This window comes from Rattus norvegicus, chromosome 2 (genome assembly GCF_021556685.1).
Source record: "Rattus norvegicus strain SHRSP/BbbUtx chromosome 2, alternate assembly SHRSP_T2T, whole genome shotgun sequence".
In the NCBI taxonomy this organism is placed as follows: domain Eukaryota; kingdom Metazoa; phylum Chordata; class Mammalia; order Rodentia; family Muridae; genus Rattus; species Rattus norvegicus.
In genome coordinates, this window is record NC_141535.1 from 149,955,001 (window position 1) to 149,976,278 (window position 21,278).

Below are 21,278 nucleotides of genomic sequence, written 5' to 3' on the forward strand. Positions count from 1 at the left end.
GATGTGGGATTGGTAAAGATCTTGGATTACAGAGAATAAAGTAATACTATAAAATAGGCTATAACCATTTTTACAGAAAGATATTTTTATTTTAACAGTACTAAGACAGTTTTATAGGAATGTATATATGTTTAATAAATGAAGGTTAGATTGACTACAAATTTCATAAAAATTTTACTCTAAGACTCTGAAGTTGCACATGAAAACAGTTCCATTACTTGTGGGGGAATAATTGACAATGATAATATGTTACTCTTGGAATTCTAAACTCAAATATTCCCCTGCAGTTCTGGTTGGTAATTCTTTACAGAAATTATATTTTAACCTCTTCTATCAAACATCTATCAGTCCCTTCATCCATCCTATCTATCTATCTATCTATCTATCTATCTATCTATCTATCTATCTACCATCTCTAAGCTACCTACATCTATATGTTATTTATCTAGAATAGGACATTGAAAACATTTTAAAACACTCTACAGTACAATTAAATTCTACTTTACTCTGCAAAATTTCATGCCAAATATCCCTGAACATTTCCCTCCAAACTAGCATCTTTCTTGTTCTGGGTAATGGTTAGGTTAATTTGAAATCAAGATCTTTTCTATTGAAGACACTTAACTGCTATGCTGTCGTCTTAATCTCCCTTGTTTTCCTTTCTTAGAAGAATGTTTTAAAACTGACATTTTCCTAGTTATAGAAAAAATGTGACACATAGGATTTCCTAGAAAATTCCAGGGCAGGCAGCTTTGAGAAGTTTTTCTTTTCCTTTAAAGAAGAAAATAAACTCTAAAAATATCTTCTTGAGCTTCTTCTTACTATTTTAGATAATTAATATCTGTTATAGCCTCTACTCTAAAATCACCATAAAATGTTCTAATGAAATAGTATCCAATTTCAATGATGTCATATTATAATCCTTGCCATATGGCATTTAATAGAATAAGATTTTACTTACTATGCTAAGATTATATTATAAATGACCAAATTCCCAAAATTATCCCTGAGCATCAATATCTGCTTTAAAAATCAACATTAAGAAGCAAATTGATCTAGGTCATTATCCACCTTTGCATGTCACTTGGAGCTCACAGTTCTACTCATCCAGAACAGTGGAGACTGTGGTGTTAAGCTCACTGCTCACAGAGGTTGAGGCCAGCTGGATGCTCCTGTCAACAGTGGGGACTCTTCCACCAACAGTTTCATCGGTATTCCTCTTTGGCCTTAGCAAGATAATGAAACACTTGGGAAGAAATATGCAGCCTAACAAGCCATAGCTGGATGCCAAAATGGCAAATATTTCCACAGCCACTTTGAATTTCCCTTTGGTGCTCAAGTAAGCAGGAACAAAAGAGATCCAGACAATGAAAAAGACCAGCATCCCAAAAGTGATACATTTCCCTTCATAATAGTTATCTGGCAGCTTGCGAGCCACAAAGGTTGTAAGGAAACACAGTAGAGCCAGAAGGACATCAAAGGCAAATATAGAGCAAAGAAACTCTATAGAACCTTCATTGCATTCAAAGATGATCTTTACATTCTGAGGTTCAATGTTCTTGACCATCCTTGGAGGCTTCAACATCAAGTAAGCTGTGCATACACCAATCTCCCCTACAACACAGATCAACACAATGAGTTTACGAAAAATAGGATGCATGGATATAAGCCGGGTTTTGGATTTTGAAATCCTGTAGGCAAAAAAGAGTGAAATAGTCTTTCCAAGAATGGAAGACAGACAAAGGCAAAATCCCAGTGCCAGAGTGACCTGGCGGGCCATGCAGGTCCAATTGTATGGTTTGCCTATGAACAGAATGGATGAGAGCACCGTGATAACCAGGGACATCTGAATGAGGAAGCTCAGCTCCTGGTCATTGGCTTTTGCCAATGGAGTATGCCTATGGATCACATACACAACAGTGACTGCCAAGGCCACAAGTGCTCCAAATATTGAAAGGATGACAAGTGCATAGCCCAGAGCCTCCTCATAAGCAAGGAATTCCACAAGTTTTGGCACACACTTGTTCTTCTGTGGATTGGACCAGTTATCTTCACCACATGGGTCACATAGTCTTTGGCCTATTGAGAAAAGAATAAGTAGATAATTGACAATTAATTTCAATAAATTTGTCATATTTAACAGTGAATAGTCTAGGGCAGTTAAAGACCTGAACAGTGTTTACTGGAAATCTACTATACAATTTATATAATATCTTAAAATTACAATCATAAAAGTGGCCTTGGTGCAGATGCTGTGATAGATTCTCAGTTGTTTTCAACATCAGGAAGTGATCACATCTCAACTTGATCTTTTGGGATTCTTTTTTTTTTCTATTGATAAGTTCCTTTCTTTCTCCTAAGTATATTGAATAAGAATGTCTCTGTCTTTATCAACTCAAGAATAGCCAAGTAATGAGAAACACAGCTTCTGAGAGGAAACAATCAAAACAACTAGCACACAGCTGGTTAAAACCCTAGCATTTTCATTCTCTCATGTATTATCCCCTCATGGATGAGAATTATGTATTTGCCTACTCTAAATCACCCAACAGTTAATGCTTAGTCATTGAGTGATGAGGTTGATGATTTAAAGGAAAACAGAACCACCATTTCTGGTCCCTGAAATTAAAAAGCTAATTCAGAGCAAGCATTGGTTAACAAGGAAAAGCTAATCGTGTCCATATTATGGAAGATGATAGAATGAGTTGACTCAGTGTTAATTTAAAGATTTGGGCAAAACAAAATATTTGCTTTCAACACCTCTGGTCTGGACCACTCTGGATGGAATTCTTGGTGGAGTGTATGGGACATTTAGCAAGGGAGTTGTGCAAGGCTCAGAGTGCTTTCTTTTGTCACAGACCATTTTACTATTTTACATGATTACTCTTGTGGACCATGCGACAAAAGACAAGTGAATCTTAGTTTCTTCAACAAAAACATAAATAGAAATATAAATAAGTCTGCTTTAATATAGTTGTAGATGTCAAACCTGCCTATGTCACCTCTACTGAGAAGCAACTGAGCTGTATTTTATAGTAGTCCAAGCTGTAACCAATGTGCAATGCATGTGTCTTCAGGGCTTAGTACCTTAGGACAATTTGAAGACTTTTCTACAACTACTGTTAGTGTTCATTCTGGTTCAAATACAAATACTTAGAAGATTTTATGAATTTATTCATATTTCATATTTTATATTTTTTGGTGTTTCCTTATGTACATGCTTCTAGGTCTTTTACAACTGTAGTAGAGAAAGCAATATTATCCTTCATTCATACTGCACAGAATATTTAATAATTTAATAGATTTAAATTATTTTGCCATACATTGCTAATAACTTTTACAAAAATGACTTCAGGATTTCTGTGAGGAAATGTTTAATCTATTTTCATTATTATTCCTGAAAAAGTGACTATCTCTACCTGGTTTCTCTGACACATATCCATCCTCACATGGGATGCAATCAAAGCAGCATAGAGGTTGCCCTGGGCGATTTTTCCTCCTGGTCCCTGGAGAACACACTTTTGTGCAGACTGAATCTGGAAGCTAGAGGAAACACAGAAGGTGGACATAACAAGACCTTGAAACATATCCACTTTTGAAATGGAGAACGTCTTGATTTGCATATCCCTGTAGACATGTGTCCCATTTATAAAGAAGATGAACCCAGTATACTAAGCAAAGATAGCAGACAATGCATAATAATATGGAGAGCCTCATATGGAGAACTTCATCTAAAGGAGAGTCTTGTGATTGACTCTGGAAATGCCAAATAATCTCTAATGACAGATCTTCATCACCTTAGTGATAAATACCAAACTATTTTCACATATGTTCATTTAGATGTAACAGCTTTCTAAGAGTGTTTCTGGTTTGATGAGAGCTGTGATACCAATAACCATCTTTAGCTCCTGAAGGATATTTTCTTCAGTAATAGCACCCCAAAATATTTTTTATTGTACTTAGACACTCAGTGGTTGGCACAAAATGAAAAAGTGAATGATCTGTTCCATGTGAACTATTAATGTAGACAGTTAATGTAGAGAAAGCTTAGCTTGGCATGTTTTGTTGTACACGACATTTAGAGATTTCTGTCGCAATTACAGGTCTCTTTGTGTTTTTATATTCTACATAGATGTGCACCTGAAATTCAGATTAACCTAAGCATTTACATATTAATCTCAGGAGATAAATATTTACAAACGATGAAATATCTTTTGTGACTAATGCTTAGTGACACGTTATACAAACTAGTAAGACCTCAGCTCAGAAAACAAAACCAAAACCAAACTGAAAACAAAACAAAATCCTAGAACAGTGAGGCCTACAGTGCCCTAAACTGTTTCATACATAATACGCATTTTTGTGCTCTTTATGAAATTTAAATTTGTGTGAAATACATATAAATCAGCCTCATTAAATGAAAATAATGTCAATATCGGCCTCTTCTGAATTCCATAGCCTGAAGACAATGGTAGAAAAAGACTTTCCCTCTTGCAAAGGCTATGCCAGCATTTGAAACCTTGGGACCATGAGGGACCTAGAATCCAATAAACCAAACCAGTATTCAAAACTCCTGAGACTATGCCTATTTCCAGAAGCCTAGAGCCAACAGGAACCCCAAATGCAAAACTCCAGAAGTTACACAGGTCCCTAAAACCCACTGGAGTGGTACTACTAGACTTAAGGACTCTCTGATAACTACAACCATAGGTTCTTCAAGGCAGAAGATTACAAAGGAAACAAAGCAAGGGAAAATCATCCTCTTAATAAGATAAAGTCAAAATTGGCCCCTAACCCTATGCAATCCCCAAACCCAGATTAGTATAGTCTGCTGTAAGAAACAAGCAAAAACACCCAAGGCAATATGGTACCAGTAGAGCCCATTTATCCTTCTCCAGCAAACCCTGGATATTAGTAACACAGCTCAAGCTCAAGGAAAAGACCTTATTGGATTTAAAATATTAAATCCAATCTTATGAAGATGATTCAAGGCCTTAAAGAGGAAATGAAGAAGTTCCTTAGGGAAACCCAGGAAAACAGAGAACATTTATGGGCTACAAGAAACTCAACCATTAGTTAAAAGCATATATAGACTATACCTAGGACCCCCTCATATACATGGGAGATATGAAGAATGTTCTTTTTGTGGGTTCCCCAAAAACTGGAGTGAGGACTTTCCCTGACTCTGTTGATTGCCTATGGATTCCATTCCCCTAACTGGGCTGCCTTATCTGGCTTCAGTGAGTGAGGGCGTGCATAATTCTGTAGTAACTTAATTTAGAAGTTGGTTTGTACCCAGTTACCTCTTTTCAAAAGAGAAAGGAACAGGGGATAATAGGAGTGTTTAAGTGAAGGGGTGAATAAGAGATGAGGACATGCTATGATTTGGATGTAAAGTGAATAAATGAATAAATGAATAAATAAATATGTACATAAATGAATACATATCAAAAGAAATCTAGAAAAACACAATTAAGTATGAGAAATGAATAAACATAGTCAAGACCTCAAAATAGAAATGTCTATGCCTCAAATGCAAGAGTACACATGTTTGTAAAGGAAAACAGTTTCTAAATTATTATTTAAGATTATTTATGAGCTCTCTGCTCCCAGACCCGGTGAGAGAGAGACCCAACCGCCTGGTCAGGTGGGCACTCCTGAGGCTGCAGAGCGGAAGAGACCACCAACACTGCTCACCCCTGCCCACATCCCTGGCCCAAGAGGAAACTGTATAAGGCCTCTGGGCTCCCGTGGGGGAGGGCCCAGGAGCGGCAGGACCCCTTCCGAAGACACCGCCGGACCCTGAAGGAAACAGACCGGATAAACAGTTCTCTGCACCCAAATCCCGTGGGAGGGAGAGCTAAACCTTCAGAGAGGCAGACAGGCCTGGGAAACCAGAAGAGACTGCTCCCTGCACACACATCTCGGACGCCAGAGGAAAAAGCCAAAGACCATCTGGAACCCTGGTGCACTGAAGCTCCCGGAAGGGGCGGCACAGGTCTTCCTGGTTGCTGCCGCTGCAGAGAGCCCCTGGACAGCACCCCACGAGCAAACCTGAGCCTCGGGACCACAGGTAAGATCAAATTTTCTGCTGCAAGAAAGCTGCCTGGTGAACTCAAGACACAGGCCCACAGGAACAGCTGAAGACCTGTAGAGAGGAAAAACTACACGCCCGAAAGCAGAACACTCTGTCCCCATAACTGACTGAAAGAGAGGAAAACAGGTCTACAGCACTCCTGACACACAGGCTTATAGGACAGTCTAGCCACTGTCAGAAATAGCAGAACAAAGTAACACTAGAGATAATCTGATGGCGAGAGGCAAGCGCAGGAACCCAAGCAACAGAAACCAAGACTACATGCCATCATCGGAGCCCAATTCTCCCACCAAAACAAACATGGAATATCCAAACACACCAGAAAAGCAAGATCTAGTTTCAAAATCATATTTGATCATGATGCTGGAGGACTTCAGGAAAGACCTGAACACACTTAGGGAAGCACAGGAAAACATTAATAAACAAGTAAAAGCCTACAGAGAGGAATCGCAAAAATCCCTGAAAGAATTCCAGGAAAACACAATCAAACAGTTGAAGGAATTAAAAATGGAAATAGAAGCAATCAAGAAAGAACACATGGAAACAACCCTGGATATAGAAAACCAAAAGAAGAGACAAGGAGCTGTAGATACAAGCTTCACCAACAGAATACAAGAGATGGAAGAGAGAATCTCAGGAGCAGAAGATTCCATAGAAATCATTGACTCAACTGTCAAAGATAATGTAAAGCGGAAAAAGCTACTGGTCCAAAACATACAGGAAATCCAGGACTCAATGAGAAGATCAAACCTAAGGATAATAGGTATAGAAGAGAGTGAAGACTCCCAGCTCAAAGGACCAGTAAATATCTTCAACAAAATCATAGAAGAAAACTTCCCTAACCTAAAAAAAGAGATACCCATAGACATACAGGAAGCCTACAGAACTCCAAATAGATTGGACCAGAAAAGAAACACCTCCCGCCACATAATTGTCAAAACACCAAACGCACAAAATAAAGAAAGAATATTAAAAGCAGTAAGGGAAAAAGGTCAAGTAACATATAAAGGGAGACCTATCAGAATCACACAAGACTTCTCGCCAGAAACTATGAAGGCCAGAAGATCCTGGACTGATGTTATACAGACCCTAAGAGAACACAAATGCCAGCCCAGATTACTGTATCCAGCAAAACTCTCAATTAACATTGATGGAGAAACCAAGATATTCCATGACAAAACCAAATTTACACAATATCTTTCTACAAATCCAGCACTACAAAGGATAATAAATGGTAAAGCCCAACATAAGGAGGCAAGCTATACCCTAGAAGAAGCAAGAAACTAATCGTCTTGGCAACAAAACAAAGAGAATGAAAGCACACAAACATAACCTCACATCAAATATGAATATAACGGGAAGCAATAATCACTATTCCTTAATATCTCTCAATATCAATGGCCTCAACTCCCCAATAAAAAGACATAGATTAACAAACTGGATACGCAACGAGGACCCTGCATTCTGCTGCCTACAGGAAACACACCTCAGAGACAAAGACAGACACTACCTCAGAGTGAAAGGCTGGAAAACAACTTTCCAAGCAAATGGTCAGAAGAAGCAAGCTGGAGTAGCCATTCTAATATCAAATAAAATCAATTTCCAACTAAAAGTCATCAAAAAAGATAAGGAAGGACACTTCATATTCATCAAAGGAAAAAATCAACCAAGATGAACTCTCAATCCTAAATATCTATGCCCCAAATACAAGGGCACCTACATATGTAAAAGAAACCTTACTAAAGCTCAAAACACACATTGCACCTCACACAATAATAGTGGGAGATTTCAACACCCCACTCTCATCAATGGACAGATCATGGAAACAGAAATTAAACAGTGATGTAGACAGACTAAGAGAAGTCATGAGCCAAATGGACTTAACGGATATTTATAGAACATTCTATCCTAAAGCAAAAGGATATACCTTCTTCTCAGCTCCTCATGGTACTTTCTCCAAAATTGACCATATAATTGGTCAAAAAACGGGCCTCAACAGGTACAGAAAGATAGGAATAATCCCATGCGTGCTATCGGACCACCACGGCCTAAAACTGGTCTTCAATAACAATAAGGGAAGAATGCCCACATATACGTGGAAATTGAACAATGATCTACTCAATGATAACCTGGTCAAGGAAGAAATAAAGAAAGAAATTAAAAACTTTTTAGAATTTAATGAAAATGAAGATACAACATACTCAAACTTATGGGACACAATGAAAGCTGTGCTAAGAGGAAAACTCATAGCGCTGAGTGCCTGCAGAAAGAAACAGGAAAGAGCATATGTCAGCAGCTTGACAGCACACCTAAAAGCTCTAGAACAAAAAGAAGCAAATACACCCAGGAGGAGTAGAAGGCAGGAAATAATCAAACTCAGAGCTGAAATCAACCAAGTAGAAACAAAAAGGACCATAGAAAGAATCAACAGAACCAAAAGTTGGTTCTTTGAGAAAATCAACAAGATAGATAAACCCTTAGCCAGACTAACGAGAGGACACAGAGAGTGTGTCCAAATTAACAAAATCAGAAATGAAAAGGGAGACATAACTACAGATTCGGAGGAAATTCAAAAAATCATCAGATCTTACTATAAAAACCTATATTCAACAAAATTTGAAAATCTTCAGGAAATGGACAATTTCCTAGACAGATACCAGGTATCGAAGTTAAATCAGGAACAGATAAACCAGTTAAACAACCCCATAACTCCTAAGGAAATAGAAGCAGTCATTAAAGGTCTCCCAACCAAAAAGAGCCCAGGTCCAGACGGGTTTAGTGCAGAATTCTATCAAACCTTCATAGAAGACCTCATACCAATATTATCCAAACTATTCCACAAAATTGAAACAGATGGAGCCCTACCGAATTCCTTCTATGAAGCCACAATTACTCTTATACCTAAACCACACAAAGACACAACAAAGAAAGAGAACTTCAGACCAATTTCCCTTATGAATATCGACGCAAAAATACTCAATAAAATTCTGGCAAACCGATTCAAGAGCACATCAAAACAATCATCCACCATGATCAAGTAGGCTTCATCCCAGGCATGCAGGGATGGTTTAATATACGGAAAACCATCAACGTGATCCATTATATAAACAAACTGAAAGAACAGAACCACATGATCATTTCATTAGATGCTGAGAAAGCATTTGACAAAATTCAACACCCCTTCATGATAAAAGTCCTGGAAAGAATAGGAATTCAAGGCCCATACCTAAACATAGTAAAAGCCATATACAGCAAACCAGTTGCTAACATTAAACTAAATGGAGAGAAACTTGAAGCAATCCCACTAAAATCAGGGACTAGACAAGGCTGCCCACTCTCTCCCTACTTATTCAATATAGTTCTTGAAGTTCTAGCCAGAGCAATCAGACAACAAAAGGAGATCAAAGGGATACAGATCGGAAAAGAAGAGGTCAAAATATCACTATTTGCAGATGACATGATAGTATATTTAAGTGATCCCAAAAGTTCCACCAGAGAACTACTAAAGCTGATAAACAACTTCAGCAAAGTGGCTGGGTATAAAATTAACTCAAATAAATCAGTTGCCTTCCTCTATACAAAAGAGAAACAAGCCGAGAAAGAAATTAGGGAAACGACACCCTTCATAATAGACCCAAATAATATAAAGTACCTCGGTGTGACTTTAACCAAGCAAGTAAAAGATCTGTACAATAAGAACTTCAAGACACTGAGGAAAGAAATTGAAGAAGACCTCAGAAGATGGAAAGATCTCCCATGCTCATGGATTGGCAGGATTAATATGGTAAAAATGGCCATCTTACCAAAAGCAATCTACAGATTCAATGCAATCCCCATCAAAATACCAATCCAATTCTTCAAAGAGTTAGACAGAACAATTTGCAAATTCATCTGGAATAACAAAAAACCCAGGATAGCTAAAGCTATCCTCAACAATAAAAGGACTTCAGGGGGTATCACTATCCCTGAACTCAAGCAGTATTACAGAGCAATAGTGATAAAAACTGCATGGTATTGGTACAGAGACAGACAGATAGACCAATGGAATAGAATTGAAGACCCAGAAATGAACCCACACACCTATGGTCACTTGATTTTTGACAAAGGAGCCAAAACCATCCAATGGAAAAAAGATAGCATTTTCAGCAAATGGTGCTGGTTCAACTGGAGGGCAACATGTAGAAGAATGCAGATCGATCCATCCTTATCACCCTGTACAAAGCTTAAGTCCAAGTGGATCAAGGACCTCCACATCAAACCAGACACACTCAAACTAATAGAAGAAAAACTAGGGAAGCATCTGGAACACATGGGCACTGGAAAAAATTTCCTGAACAAAACACCAATGGCTTATGCTCTAAGATCAAGAATCGACAAATGGGATCTCATAAAACTGCAAAGCTTCTGTAAGGCAAAGGACACGGTGGTTAGGACAAAACGGCAACCAACAGATTGGGAAAAGATCTTTACCAATCCTACAACAGATAGAGGCCTTATATCCAAAATATACAAAGAACTCAAGAAGTTAGACTGCAGGGAAACAAATAACCCTATTAAAGAATGGGGTTCAGAGCTAAACAAAGAATTCACAGCTGAGGAATGCCGAATGGCTGAGAAACACCTAAAGAAATGTTCAACATCTTTAGTCATAAGGGAAATGCAAATCAAAACAACCCTGAGATTTCACCTCACACCAGTGCGATTGGCTAAGATCAAAAACTCAGGTGACAGCAGATGCTGGCGAGGATGTGGAGAAAGAGGAACACTCCTCCATTGTTGGTGGGATTGCAGACTGGTAAAACCATTCTGGAAATCAGTCTGGAGGTTCCTCAGAAAATTGGACATTGAACTGCCTGAGGATCCAGCTATTCCTCTCTTGGGCATATACCCAAAAGATGCCTCAACATATAAAAGAGACACGTGCTCCACTATGTTCATCGCAGCCTTATTTATAATAGCCAGAAGCTGGAAAGAACCCAGATGCCCTTCAACAGAGGAATGGATACAGAAAATGTGGTACATCTACACAATGGAATATTACTCAGCTATCAAAAACAACGAGTTTATGAAATTCGTAGGCAAATGGTTGGAACTGGAAAATATCATCCTGAGTGAGCTAACCCAATCACAGAAAGACATACATGGTATGCACTCATTGATAAGTGGCTATTAGCCCAAATGCTTGAATTACCCTAGATCCCTAGAACAAACGAAACTCAAGACGGATGATCAAAATGTGAATGCTTCACTCCTTCTTTAAAAGAGGAAAAAGAATACCCTTGGCAGGGAAGGGAGAGGCAAAGATTAAAACAGAGACTGAAGGAACACCCATTCAGAGCCTGCCCCACATGTGGCCCATACATATACAGCCACCCAATTAGACAAGATGGATGAAGCAAAGAAGTGCAGACCAACAGGAGCCAGATGTAGATCGCTCCTGAGAGACACAGCCAGAATACAGCAAATATAGAGGCGAATGCCAGCAGCAAACCACTGAACTGAGAATAGGTCCCCTATTGAAGGAATCAGAGAAAGAACTGGAAGAGCTTGAAGGGGCTCGAGACCCCAAAAGTACAACAATGCCAAGCAACCAGAGCTTCCAGGGACTAAGCCACTACCTAAAGACTATACATGGACTGACCCTGGACTCTGACCCCATAGGTAGCAATGAATATCCTAGTAAGAGCACCAGTGGAAGGGGAAGCCCTGGGTCCTGCTAAGACTGAACCCACAGTGAACTAGTCTATGGGGGGAGGGCGGCAATGGGGGGAGGGTTGGGAGGGGAACACCCATAAGGAAGGGGAGGGGGGAGGGGGATGTTTGCCCGGAAACCGGGAAAGGGAATAACACTCGAAATGTATATAAGAAATACTCAAGTTAATAAAAAAAAAAAAGAAAAAAAAAAGATTATTTATACACTGAACCCCATACATTAACTGAGGGAGTTGTCAATACCACACTCTCACCAATGGATAAAGCATCTGGAGGGAAACTAAATACAGAAACAATGGAAGTAACATATGTTTGGACACAAAAAGCCCTAACAGGTATCTGCAGAACATTTCATGCAAACACAAAGGATATATCTTCTTCTCAGCAAACCATAGAGCATTCTTCAAATTGAATACATCCTTGTTCACAAAGCAAATCTCAAATATGAGAATATTGAAATCATCTCATGTGTCTTATCAGACCACAATGAATTGATGCAGGATTTTAATAAAAATACAAACAATAGAAAGTTTACAACCTCAAGGAAACTGAACAACTCTCTAATGAATGACCACAGGATCAAGTAAGAAATAAAGAAATTAAAGACTTGCTAGAACTCAATGAAAAAGAATTTGCAACATACCCAAAACGTATAGAACACAATGAAAGCAGTTATAAGAGGAAGTCATAGGATTAACTGCCTTCATAAAGTAATCAGAAAGATGCCATGCTAGTAAATTAACAGCATACAGGAATACTCCTACACAACAAGAAGCAAATACACCCACGAGGATTTGAAGGCGATGAAATAAAGAGTTAGTTCTTTGAGAAAAATATACAAGACAGACAGACCATTATCCAAACTAGTTATTTGGCAGAGAGATAATATCCAAATAAACAAAATCAGAAATGAAAATTAAACTATAATACCAGACACTGAGAAAATTCACTGATCATTATGTCATATTATGAAATTCAATTCCATAGAACTGGAATATGTAAGAGAAATGCACAAATTTCTTGAAAAATACCACTTACCAAAGTTAAATCAAGAGTAAATAAACATTTTAAATAGATACACAGATCGAGTCATTAATGTTTTCCATCAAAAAAAAAGAAAGAAAGAAACAGTGAAAGAAAGAAAAAAAGAAAGAAAGAAAGAAAGACCTCAGGGTCAAAGATTTTTGTACAAAATCCTACATGAGTTTCAAAGAAGAGCTAATGTTTATTTCTGAAATTATTCCACAAAACAAAAACTGGAAACCACAATCACCCTGATACTGAAAACAAAGAAAGCCTCAAAAATGAAATATACACCAATATTCCTCATGTACACATGCAAAAATATGTACTAAATGTTTGCAAACCAAATTCAAGAGTATGTCAAATATATCCTTCAACATGATCAAATAGGCTTCATCCCAGGGACAAAGGTATGTTTTAGTATGTGAAAATCTGTCCATGTTAACTACCATGTAAATAAACTGAAAGAAAAACAACATGATCATTTCACTAGATGCTGAAAAATGCCTTTTGAAAGAACCCAACACGAGGCACTTCTGGTTGTTGCACTCACAGAGAGCTGAAACCTAGCTCTGAGGAGCGTCTTCAGGCCCGAGGCCAGAAGTAAGACCAACTTTTCTGCTCCAAGTGACCTGCCTGGTGGACTCAGGACACACAAGGCCAAAATTCCTCTGGGACTGGACACTTCTGGTTTCTAGCTGGCACCAGAACCTCGCTGATCCAGGCCCACAGCTACCTGCTTCAAAAACCCCTCGGGAGATAGAGCTCATCGCCCAGATGTGTGGGCATTCCTGAGACTGCTTACCTTTGCCCACATTCCTGGCCCAAGAGGAAACTGTAGAGGGCCACTGGGAACAGGAAGATAGGGGCACTCAAGTTGCAGGAGCCCTGCAGTCTAGACTATGCCCGGATATGAAGGGACCTGGTCAAACAGCTACCTGCACCCAAATCCAGGGAGAGGAAGAGCAGGACCTTCATAGGGGAAGACACACCTGGGAAGTCAGAGGTTCTCTCTGCCCACATTTCTGACTGTAGAGGAAAACACCTAGTGCCATGTGGGGCCCCCATGCACAGGGAGACAGGAGAAGGCAGGGCAGGCCCTTCTGGTTGTGGCCTCACAGAGCTAAAACCCAAACACGAGGAGTGACTTCAGGCCTGAGACCAGAGGTAAGACCAACTTTTCTGCTCCAAGTGAACTGCCTGGTGGACTCAGGACACACGTCCATGGGAACAGCTGAAAACCAGTAGAGAGGAATGACTACACACCTGAATCTAGAACACTTCGTTCCCATAACAGGCTGAGAGAAAACAGGAAAACAGGTCTACAGCACTACTGACACACAGAAATATAGGATGGTCAAGCCACTGTCAGAAATAGCAAAACAAGGTAACACCAGAGACAACTTGATGGCAAGAGGCAAGCACAGGAACCCAAGCAACAGAAACAAAGACTGCATGGCATCATCAGAGCCCAATTCTCCCATCAAAGCAAACACTGAATATCCAAACACACCAGAAAAGCAAGATCTAGATTTAAAATCATATTTGATCATGATGCTGGAGGACTTCAAGAAAGACATGAAGAACTCCCTTAGAGAAACGGAGGAAAACATAAATAAGCAAGTAGAAGCCTCTAGAGAGGAATCACAAAAATCCCTAAAAGAATTCCAGGAAAACACAATCAAGCAGGTGAAGGAATTAAAAATGGAAATAGAAGCAATAAAGAAAGGACACAGGGAAACAACCCTGGATATAGAAAACCAAAGGAAGAGACAAGGAACCGTAGATTCAAGCATCACCAACAGAATACAAGACATAGAAGAGAGAATTTTAGGAGCAGAAGATTCCATAGAAATAATCGACACAATGGTAAAAAAATAATGTAAAACAGAAAAAGCTACTGGTACAAAACATACAGGAAATCCAGGACTCAATGAGAAGATCAAACCTAAGGATAATAGGTATAGAAGAGAGTGAAGACTCCCAGCTCAAAGGACCAGTAAATATCTTCAACAAAATCATAGAAGAAAACTTCCCTAACCTAAAGAAAGAGGTGCCCATAAACATACAAGGAGCCTACAGAACTCCAAATAGATTGGACCAGAAAAGAAAATCCTCCCATCACATAATAGTCAAAACACCAAATGCACAAAATAAAGAAAGAATATTAAAAGCAGTAAGGGAAAAAGGTCAAGTAACATATAAAGGCAGACCTATCAGAAATACATGAGCCTTCTCACCAGAGACTATGAAAGCCAGAAGGTCCTGGACAGATGTCATACAGACCCTAAGAACACACAAATGCCAGGCCAGGTTACTATATCCAGCAAAATTCTCAATTAATATAGATGGAGAAATCAATATATTCCATGACAAAACCAAATTTACACAATATTTTACCACAAATCCAGCCCTGAAAAGCCTAATAAATTAATAAATTGTAAAGCCTACAGGAAACACACCTCAGAGACAAAAAACAAACCCTACCTCAGAGTGAAAGGCAAGAAAACAACTTTCCAAGCCAATGGTCTGAAGAAGCAAGCTAGAGCAGGCAGTCTAATATGGAATAAAATCGATTTTCGACCAAAAATCATCAAAAAAGGTAAGAAGGACACTTCATATTCACTAAGGGAAAAATCCACCTAGACAAACTCTCAATCCTAAATATCTATGCTCCAAATACAAAGGCACCTACATACATAAAAGAAACCTTACTAAAGTTCAAAGCACACATTGCACCTCACACAATAAGGAGATTTCAGCTCCCACTCTCATCAATAGACAGATCATGCAAACAGAAATTAAACAGAGACATAGACAGACTAAGAGAAGTCATGAACCAAATGGATTTAACAGATATTTTAAAACATTCTATCCTAAAACAAAAGGATATACTTTCTTCTCAGCACCTCATGGTACTTTCTCCAAAAGTGACCAGATAATTGGTCATAAAATAGGCCTCAACAGGTACAAAAATAAAGCAATAATCCCATGTGTCCTATCATACCTTCAAGAGCTAAACCTGGTCTTCAATAACAATAAGGAAAGAATGCCCACATATACATAGAAGTTGAACAATGCTCTACTCAATGATAACCTGGTCAAGGAAGAAATAAGGAAAGAAATTAATTACTTCTTAGAATTTAATGAAAATAAAGGTACAACATACCCAAACTTATGGAACACAATGAAAGCTGAGCTAAGAGGAAAACCCATAGTTCTGAGTGCCTACAGAAAGAAACAGGAGAGAGCATATATCAGCAGCTTGACAGCACACCTAAAAGCTCTAGAACAAAAAGAAGCAAATACACCCAGGAGGAGTAGAAGGCAAGAAATAATCAAACTAAGAGCTGAAATCAACCAAGTAGAAACAAAAAGGACTATACAAAGAATCAACAGAACCTTCTTCTCGGCTCCTCATGGTACTTTCTCCAAAATTGACCATACAATTGGTCAAAAAATGGGCCTCAACAGGTACAGAAAGATAGAAATAATCCCATGCGTGCTATCAGACCACCACGGCTTAAAACTGGTCTTCAATAACAACAAGGGAAGAATGCCCACATATACGTGGAAATTGAACAATGCTCTACTCAACGATAACCTGGTCAAGGAAGAAATAAAGAAAGAAATTAAAGACTTCTTAGAATTTAATGAAAATGAGGTTGCAACATACCCAAACTTATGGGGCACAATGAAAGCTGTGCTGAAGAAATCTCATAGCTCGCAGTGTCTGCAGAAAGAAACAGGAGAGAGCATATATCAGCAGCTTGACAGCACACCTAAAAGCTCTAGAAAAAAAAGAAGTAAATACACCCAGGAGGAGTAGAAGGCAGGAAATAATCAAACTAAGAGCTGAAATCAAACAAATAGACCCAAAAAGGACTACAAAAAATCAACAGAAACAAAGCTGGTTCTTTGAGAAAATCAACAAGATAGATAAATCCTTAGCCAGACTAACTAGAGGACACAGAGAGTGTGTCCAAATAAACAAAATCAGAAATGAAAAGGGAGACATAACAACAGAATCAGAGGAAATTCAAAAAATCATCAAATCGTCCTACAAAAGCTTATATTCAGCAAAACTTGTAAATCTGGAGGAAATGGACAATTTCCTAGACAGATACCAGGTACCATACTTAAATCAGGAACCAATCTAAACAACTCCATAATTCCAAAAGAAATAGAAGCAGTCATTAAAAGTCTTCCAATCAAAAAGTTCCTAGGTCCAGATGGGTTCAGTGCAGAATTCTTTCAGACCTTCATAGAAGACCTTATAGCAATGCTATCCAAACCATTCCACAAAATGAAACAGATGGCGCGCTACTGAATTCTTTCTATGAAGCCACAATTACTCTTATACCTAAACCACACAAAGACCCAACAAAGAAAGAGAACTTCAGACCAATTTCCCTTCTGAATATCAATGCAAAGATACTCAATAAAATTCTTGCAAACTGAATCCAAGAACACATCAAAACAATCATCCGTCATGATCAAGTAGTCTTCATCCCAGGTATGAGGGGATGTTTTAATATACAGAAAACCATCAATGTAGTCCTCTATATAAACAAATTGAATGATAAAAACCACATGATCATTTCATTAGATCCTGAGAAAGCATTTGACAAAATTCAGCACCCCTTCATTATAAAAGTCCTGGAAAGACAGGAATTCAAGGCCTATAACTAAACATAGTAAAAGCCATATACAGCAAACCAGTAGTTAATTTAAACTAAATGAAGAGAAACTTGAAGCAATCCCACTAAAATCAGGGACTAGACAAGGCTCCCCACTCTCTCCCTACTTATTCAATATAGTTCTCGAAGTTCTAAGCAGAGCAATCAGACAACAAAAGGAGAACAAAGGGATACAGATTGGAAAATAAAAAGTCAAAATATCACTATTTGCAGATGATATGATAGTATATTTAAGTGATCCCAAAAGTTCCACTAGAGAACTACTAAACCCGATAAACATCTTCAACAATGTGGCTGTGTATAAAATTAACTCAAATAAATCCTTTGCCTTCCTGTACACAAAAGAGACAAAAGCCTAGAAAGAGATTAGGGAAATGACACCCTTCCTAATAGTCCCCAATAATATAAACTACCTCGGTATGACTTTAACCAAGCAAGTGAAAGATCTGTATGACAAGAACTTCCAGCCTATGAAGAAAGAAATTGAAGATCTCAGAAGATGGAAAATCTCCCATGCTCATGGATTGGCAGGATTAATATATTAAAAATGGCCATTTTACCAAAAGCGATCTACAGATTCAATGAAATCCCCATCAAAATTCCAATCCAATTCTTCTTAGAATTAGACAGAACAATTTGTAAATTCTTCTCAAATAATAAAAAACCCAGGATAGCTAAAAGTATCCTCATCAATTAAAGGACTTCCGGGGGAATCACTATCCCTGAACTCAAGCAGTATTACAGAGCAATAGTGATAAAAACTGTATGGTATTGGTACAGAGACAGACAGATAGACCAATGGAACAGAATTGAAGAAACAGAAACACACACCTATGGTTACTTGATTTTTGACAAAGGAGCCAAAACCATCCAATGGAAAAAAGATAGCATTTTCAGCAAATGGTGCTGGTTCAACTGGAGGTCAACATGTAGAAGAATGCAGATCGATCCATGCTTATCACCCTGTACAAAGCTAAAGTCCCAGTAGATCAAGGACCTTCACATCAAACCAGATACACTGAAACTAATAGAAGAAAAAGTGGTGAAGCATATAGATGGCTTATATTCTAAGATCAAGAATCAACAAATGGAATATCATAAAACTACAAAGCTTCTGTATGGCACAGGACACTGTTGTTAGGAGAAATGGCAACCAACAGATTGGGAAAAGATCTTTTCCAATCCTACAACAGATAGAGGGCTTATGTCCAAATATACAAAGAACTCACGAAGTTAGACTTCAGGGAGACAAAACAAAAAAAAAACAACTAAAAAAACAAACAAACAAAAAAAACCTAGTAAAAATGGGGTTCAAAGCTAAACAAAGAATTCACAGCTGAGTTTTCATGAACTCTAAGTAAGCAAGGGAAAGACATATATGACAAGAATTTGAAGTGTGTGTAAAAAGCAATACAAGAAGGTATCAGAAGATGGAATGTTAGGCCATATTCATTGATCAGTAGGATGAATATGGTAAAAAATGCTGTCATTCTCTCTAACCCTAGGACATTGCTTAAATATGTTTATAGTAGCTCTATTCAAAATAACCAGAAACAGCAAACAACATACATGTTCCTCAGCCAAAGAATGTATTAGGAAAATGGGGTAATTCTACTCAATGTGAGTATTGATCAACTATGGCACATTTGTAGCTGAAGACTGCCTAGTCTGGCCTGAATGAGGGAGCATACACTTAATCCTGTAGAAACTTGATGTCCCAGGAAAGGAGGTTCCTTGCAGGTATGAAATAGGGGTTGCTGCATGGGTGAGGCAAACTCTTTCAGAAGCAAAATGGATGGGAGATTGGGTGAAGAACTCAGGGAGAGCAGACCACAAAAGGGGGCAAAATTTGGAATGTAAATATACAAAACAATTTAATAAAAAATACAATGACATTAAAATTGGCCAATGGGTAGAGCTCAAAATAATCATCCTGAGTGTGATAAACCAAGCCAAAAAGACACTGATCGTATGTACTCACTTATTAGTGAATGTTAGTTTAAAGTAAATGATAACCACGCTTCAATCCAAAAACACAGGGCTACATAAGGATAGTTCAAAGGGGTCTCTATGAATCTCCTTGGGAAGAAAAAATAGAAAAGACCCCTGATGTGTGGTGGAGAGCGGGGAATTGGAACAGGATGGTTTAGGTTGGGTGAGGATGGAGGGAAAGGGTACAGCAACAAACAAGTTAAATTGTGTGCTATTTTGGGAAAAAAGCTAGACACCCAGTGCAATGGAAACCTCTTGAAATCTAACAGGGTGACCATAATCAAAACTTCTAGACATTGGGATTGTGAAGCCTTAACTGGCAACCTCCTTTAATCAAGAGAGGCTATTAATGAAGTTATTTGGACACCAATCTAGATACATAATCTTCAACCTACAATTTGTCCTACCGATAAGATGTTCTGTATTAAAGGCTGCCCAGAAATAGTGAGAGTGGCCACCAAATGCTGGTGCCGACTGAGAGACATACCCCAATGGAATCCCACACATGATACTGCCTGAAATGCCAGGACCTAGAGGGTGGATATCCCAGAGAATAGAATAGAACCTACAGTAGAACCAAAAAGACTGCCATCTGACCACCCAAATGTCTTGATTTCTTCCTTTCTCATTTATATGTCTTTGACATCCTTTTGTTGTCTAAGTGCTCTGAGTAGAACTTCAAGTAGTATATTGAATAGGAAGGGAAAGAGTGGGCAGCCTTGTCTAGTCCTTGATTTCAGAAGGATTGCTTCAATTTTCTCTCCATTTTGTTAAATGCTGGCTTTTGGTTTGCTGTTTATTGCTTTTATAATGTTTAGGAATGGGCCTTGAGTTTCTGACTTTTCAAGAAGTTTAACATGTTTTGTCAAATGCTTATACTACTCCAAAGTTCTAGCCAGGGCAATTAGACAATGAAAGGAGGTGAAAGGGATACAATTGGTATGGAAAGAGTCAAGATATGACTATTTACAGATGAAATGATAATGTACTTATATGATTCCCAAATTCCATCAATGAACTCCTACAGCTGATAACCAACTTCAGCAAAGTGGCTGGATGAACTTCACACAAAGAAATCAGCAGCCTTCCAATACTCAAAGGATAAACGGGCTGAAAGAAATTAGAGGAAAGATACCCTTCACACTAGTCCCAAATAATATAAAATGTCTTGGTGTGACTCTAACCAAGGAAGTGAAAGACCTATACAACAAGAACTTCATGTCTCTGAAGAATGAAATCAAAGAAAACCTCTGAAAATGGAAAGATTTCCCATGATCATGGATTGGCAGGATTAACATAGTAAAAATGGTCATTTTACCAAGGGCAATCTACTGATTCAATGCAATCCCCATCAAAATACCAACTCATTTATACAGAGAGACTGAAAGAAGACTTCTCAAATTCATCTGCAGCAAGAAAAAAACCTAGATTAGTGAAAACTATTCTCAACAATATGAGGACTTCTGGGAGTAACACTATCCCTGACATCAAGCTGTACTACAGAAGAGTATTGATAAAAACCACATGGTATTGGTATAAGATACTCAGGTAGATCCATGGAATAGATCTGAAGACCCAGAATTAACTCACACACCTAAGGACACATGACCTTTGACAAATAAGCCAAAACCATCTAGTGGAAAAAATGTAGAAGAATGGAAATTTGTCTATTCTTATTTCATTATACAAAGCTCAAATCTAAGTGGATCAAGGATCTCCACATAAAACCAGATACTCTGAAATTAATTGAAGAG

The 21,278-nt window shown here is 38.3% G+C and overlaps 1 protein-coding gene across 2 annotated transcripts in view; it reads right to left on the bottom strand.

Moving 5' to 3' along the window:
• Positions 1–1,033: 1,033 nt before the first annotated feature.
• Vom2r46 (vomeronasal 2 receptor, 46) overlaps positions 1,034–21,278 on the bottom strand; it is a 39,145-nt gene continuing 18,900 nt past the window's right edge. For both annotated transcript variants that reach the window (NM_001099502.2, XM_087619476.1), the window contains exons 5-6: positions 3,420–3,543; positions 1,034–2,079 (exon numbers count right to left, since the gene is read on the bottom strand). In NM_001099502.2, coding sequence (NP_001092972.2) covers positions 1,100–2,079; positions 3,420–3,543 — 1,104 coding nt within the window. In that variant the 3' untranslated portion in view covers positions 1,034–1,099. The remainder of the gene's footprint in view (positions 2,080–3,419; positions 3,544–21,278) is intronic.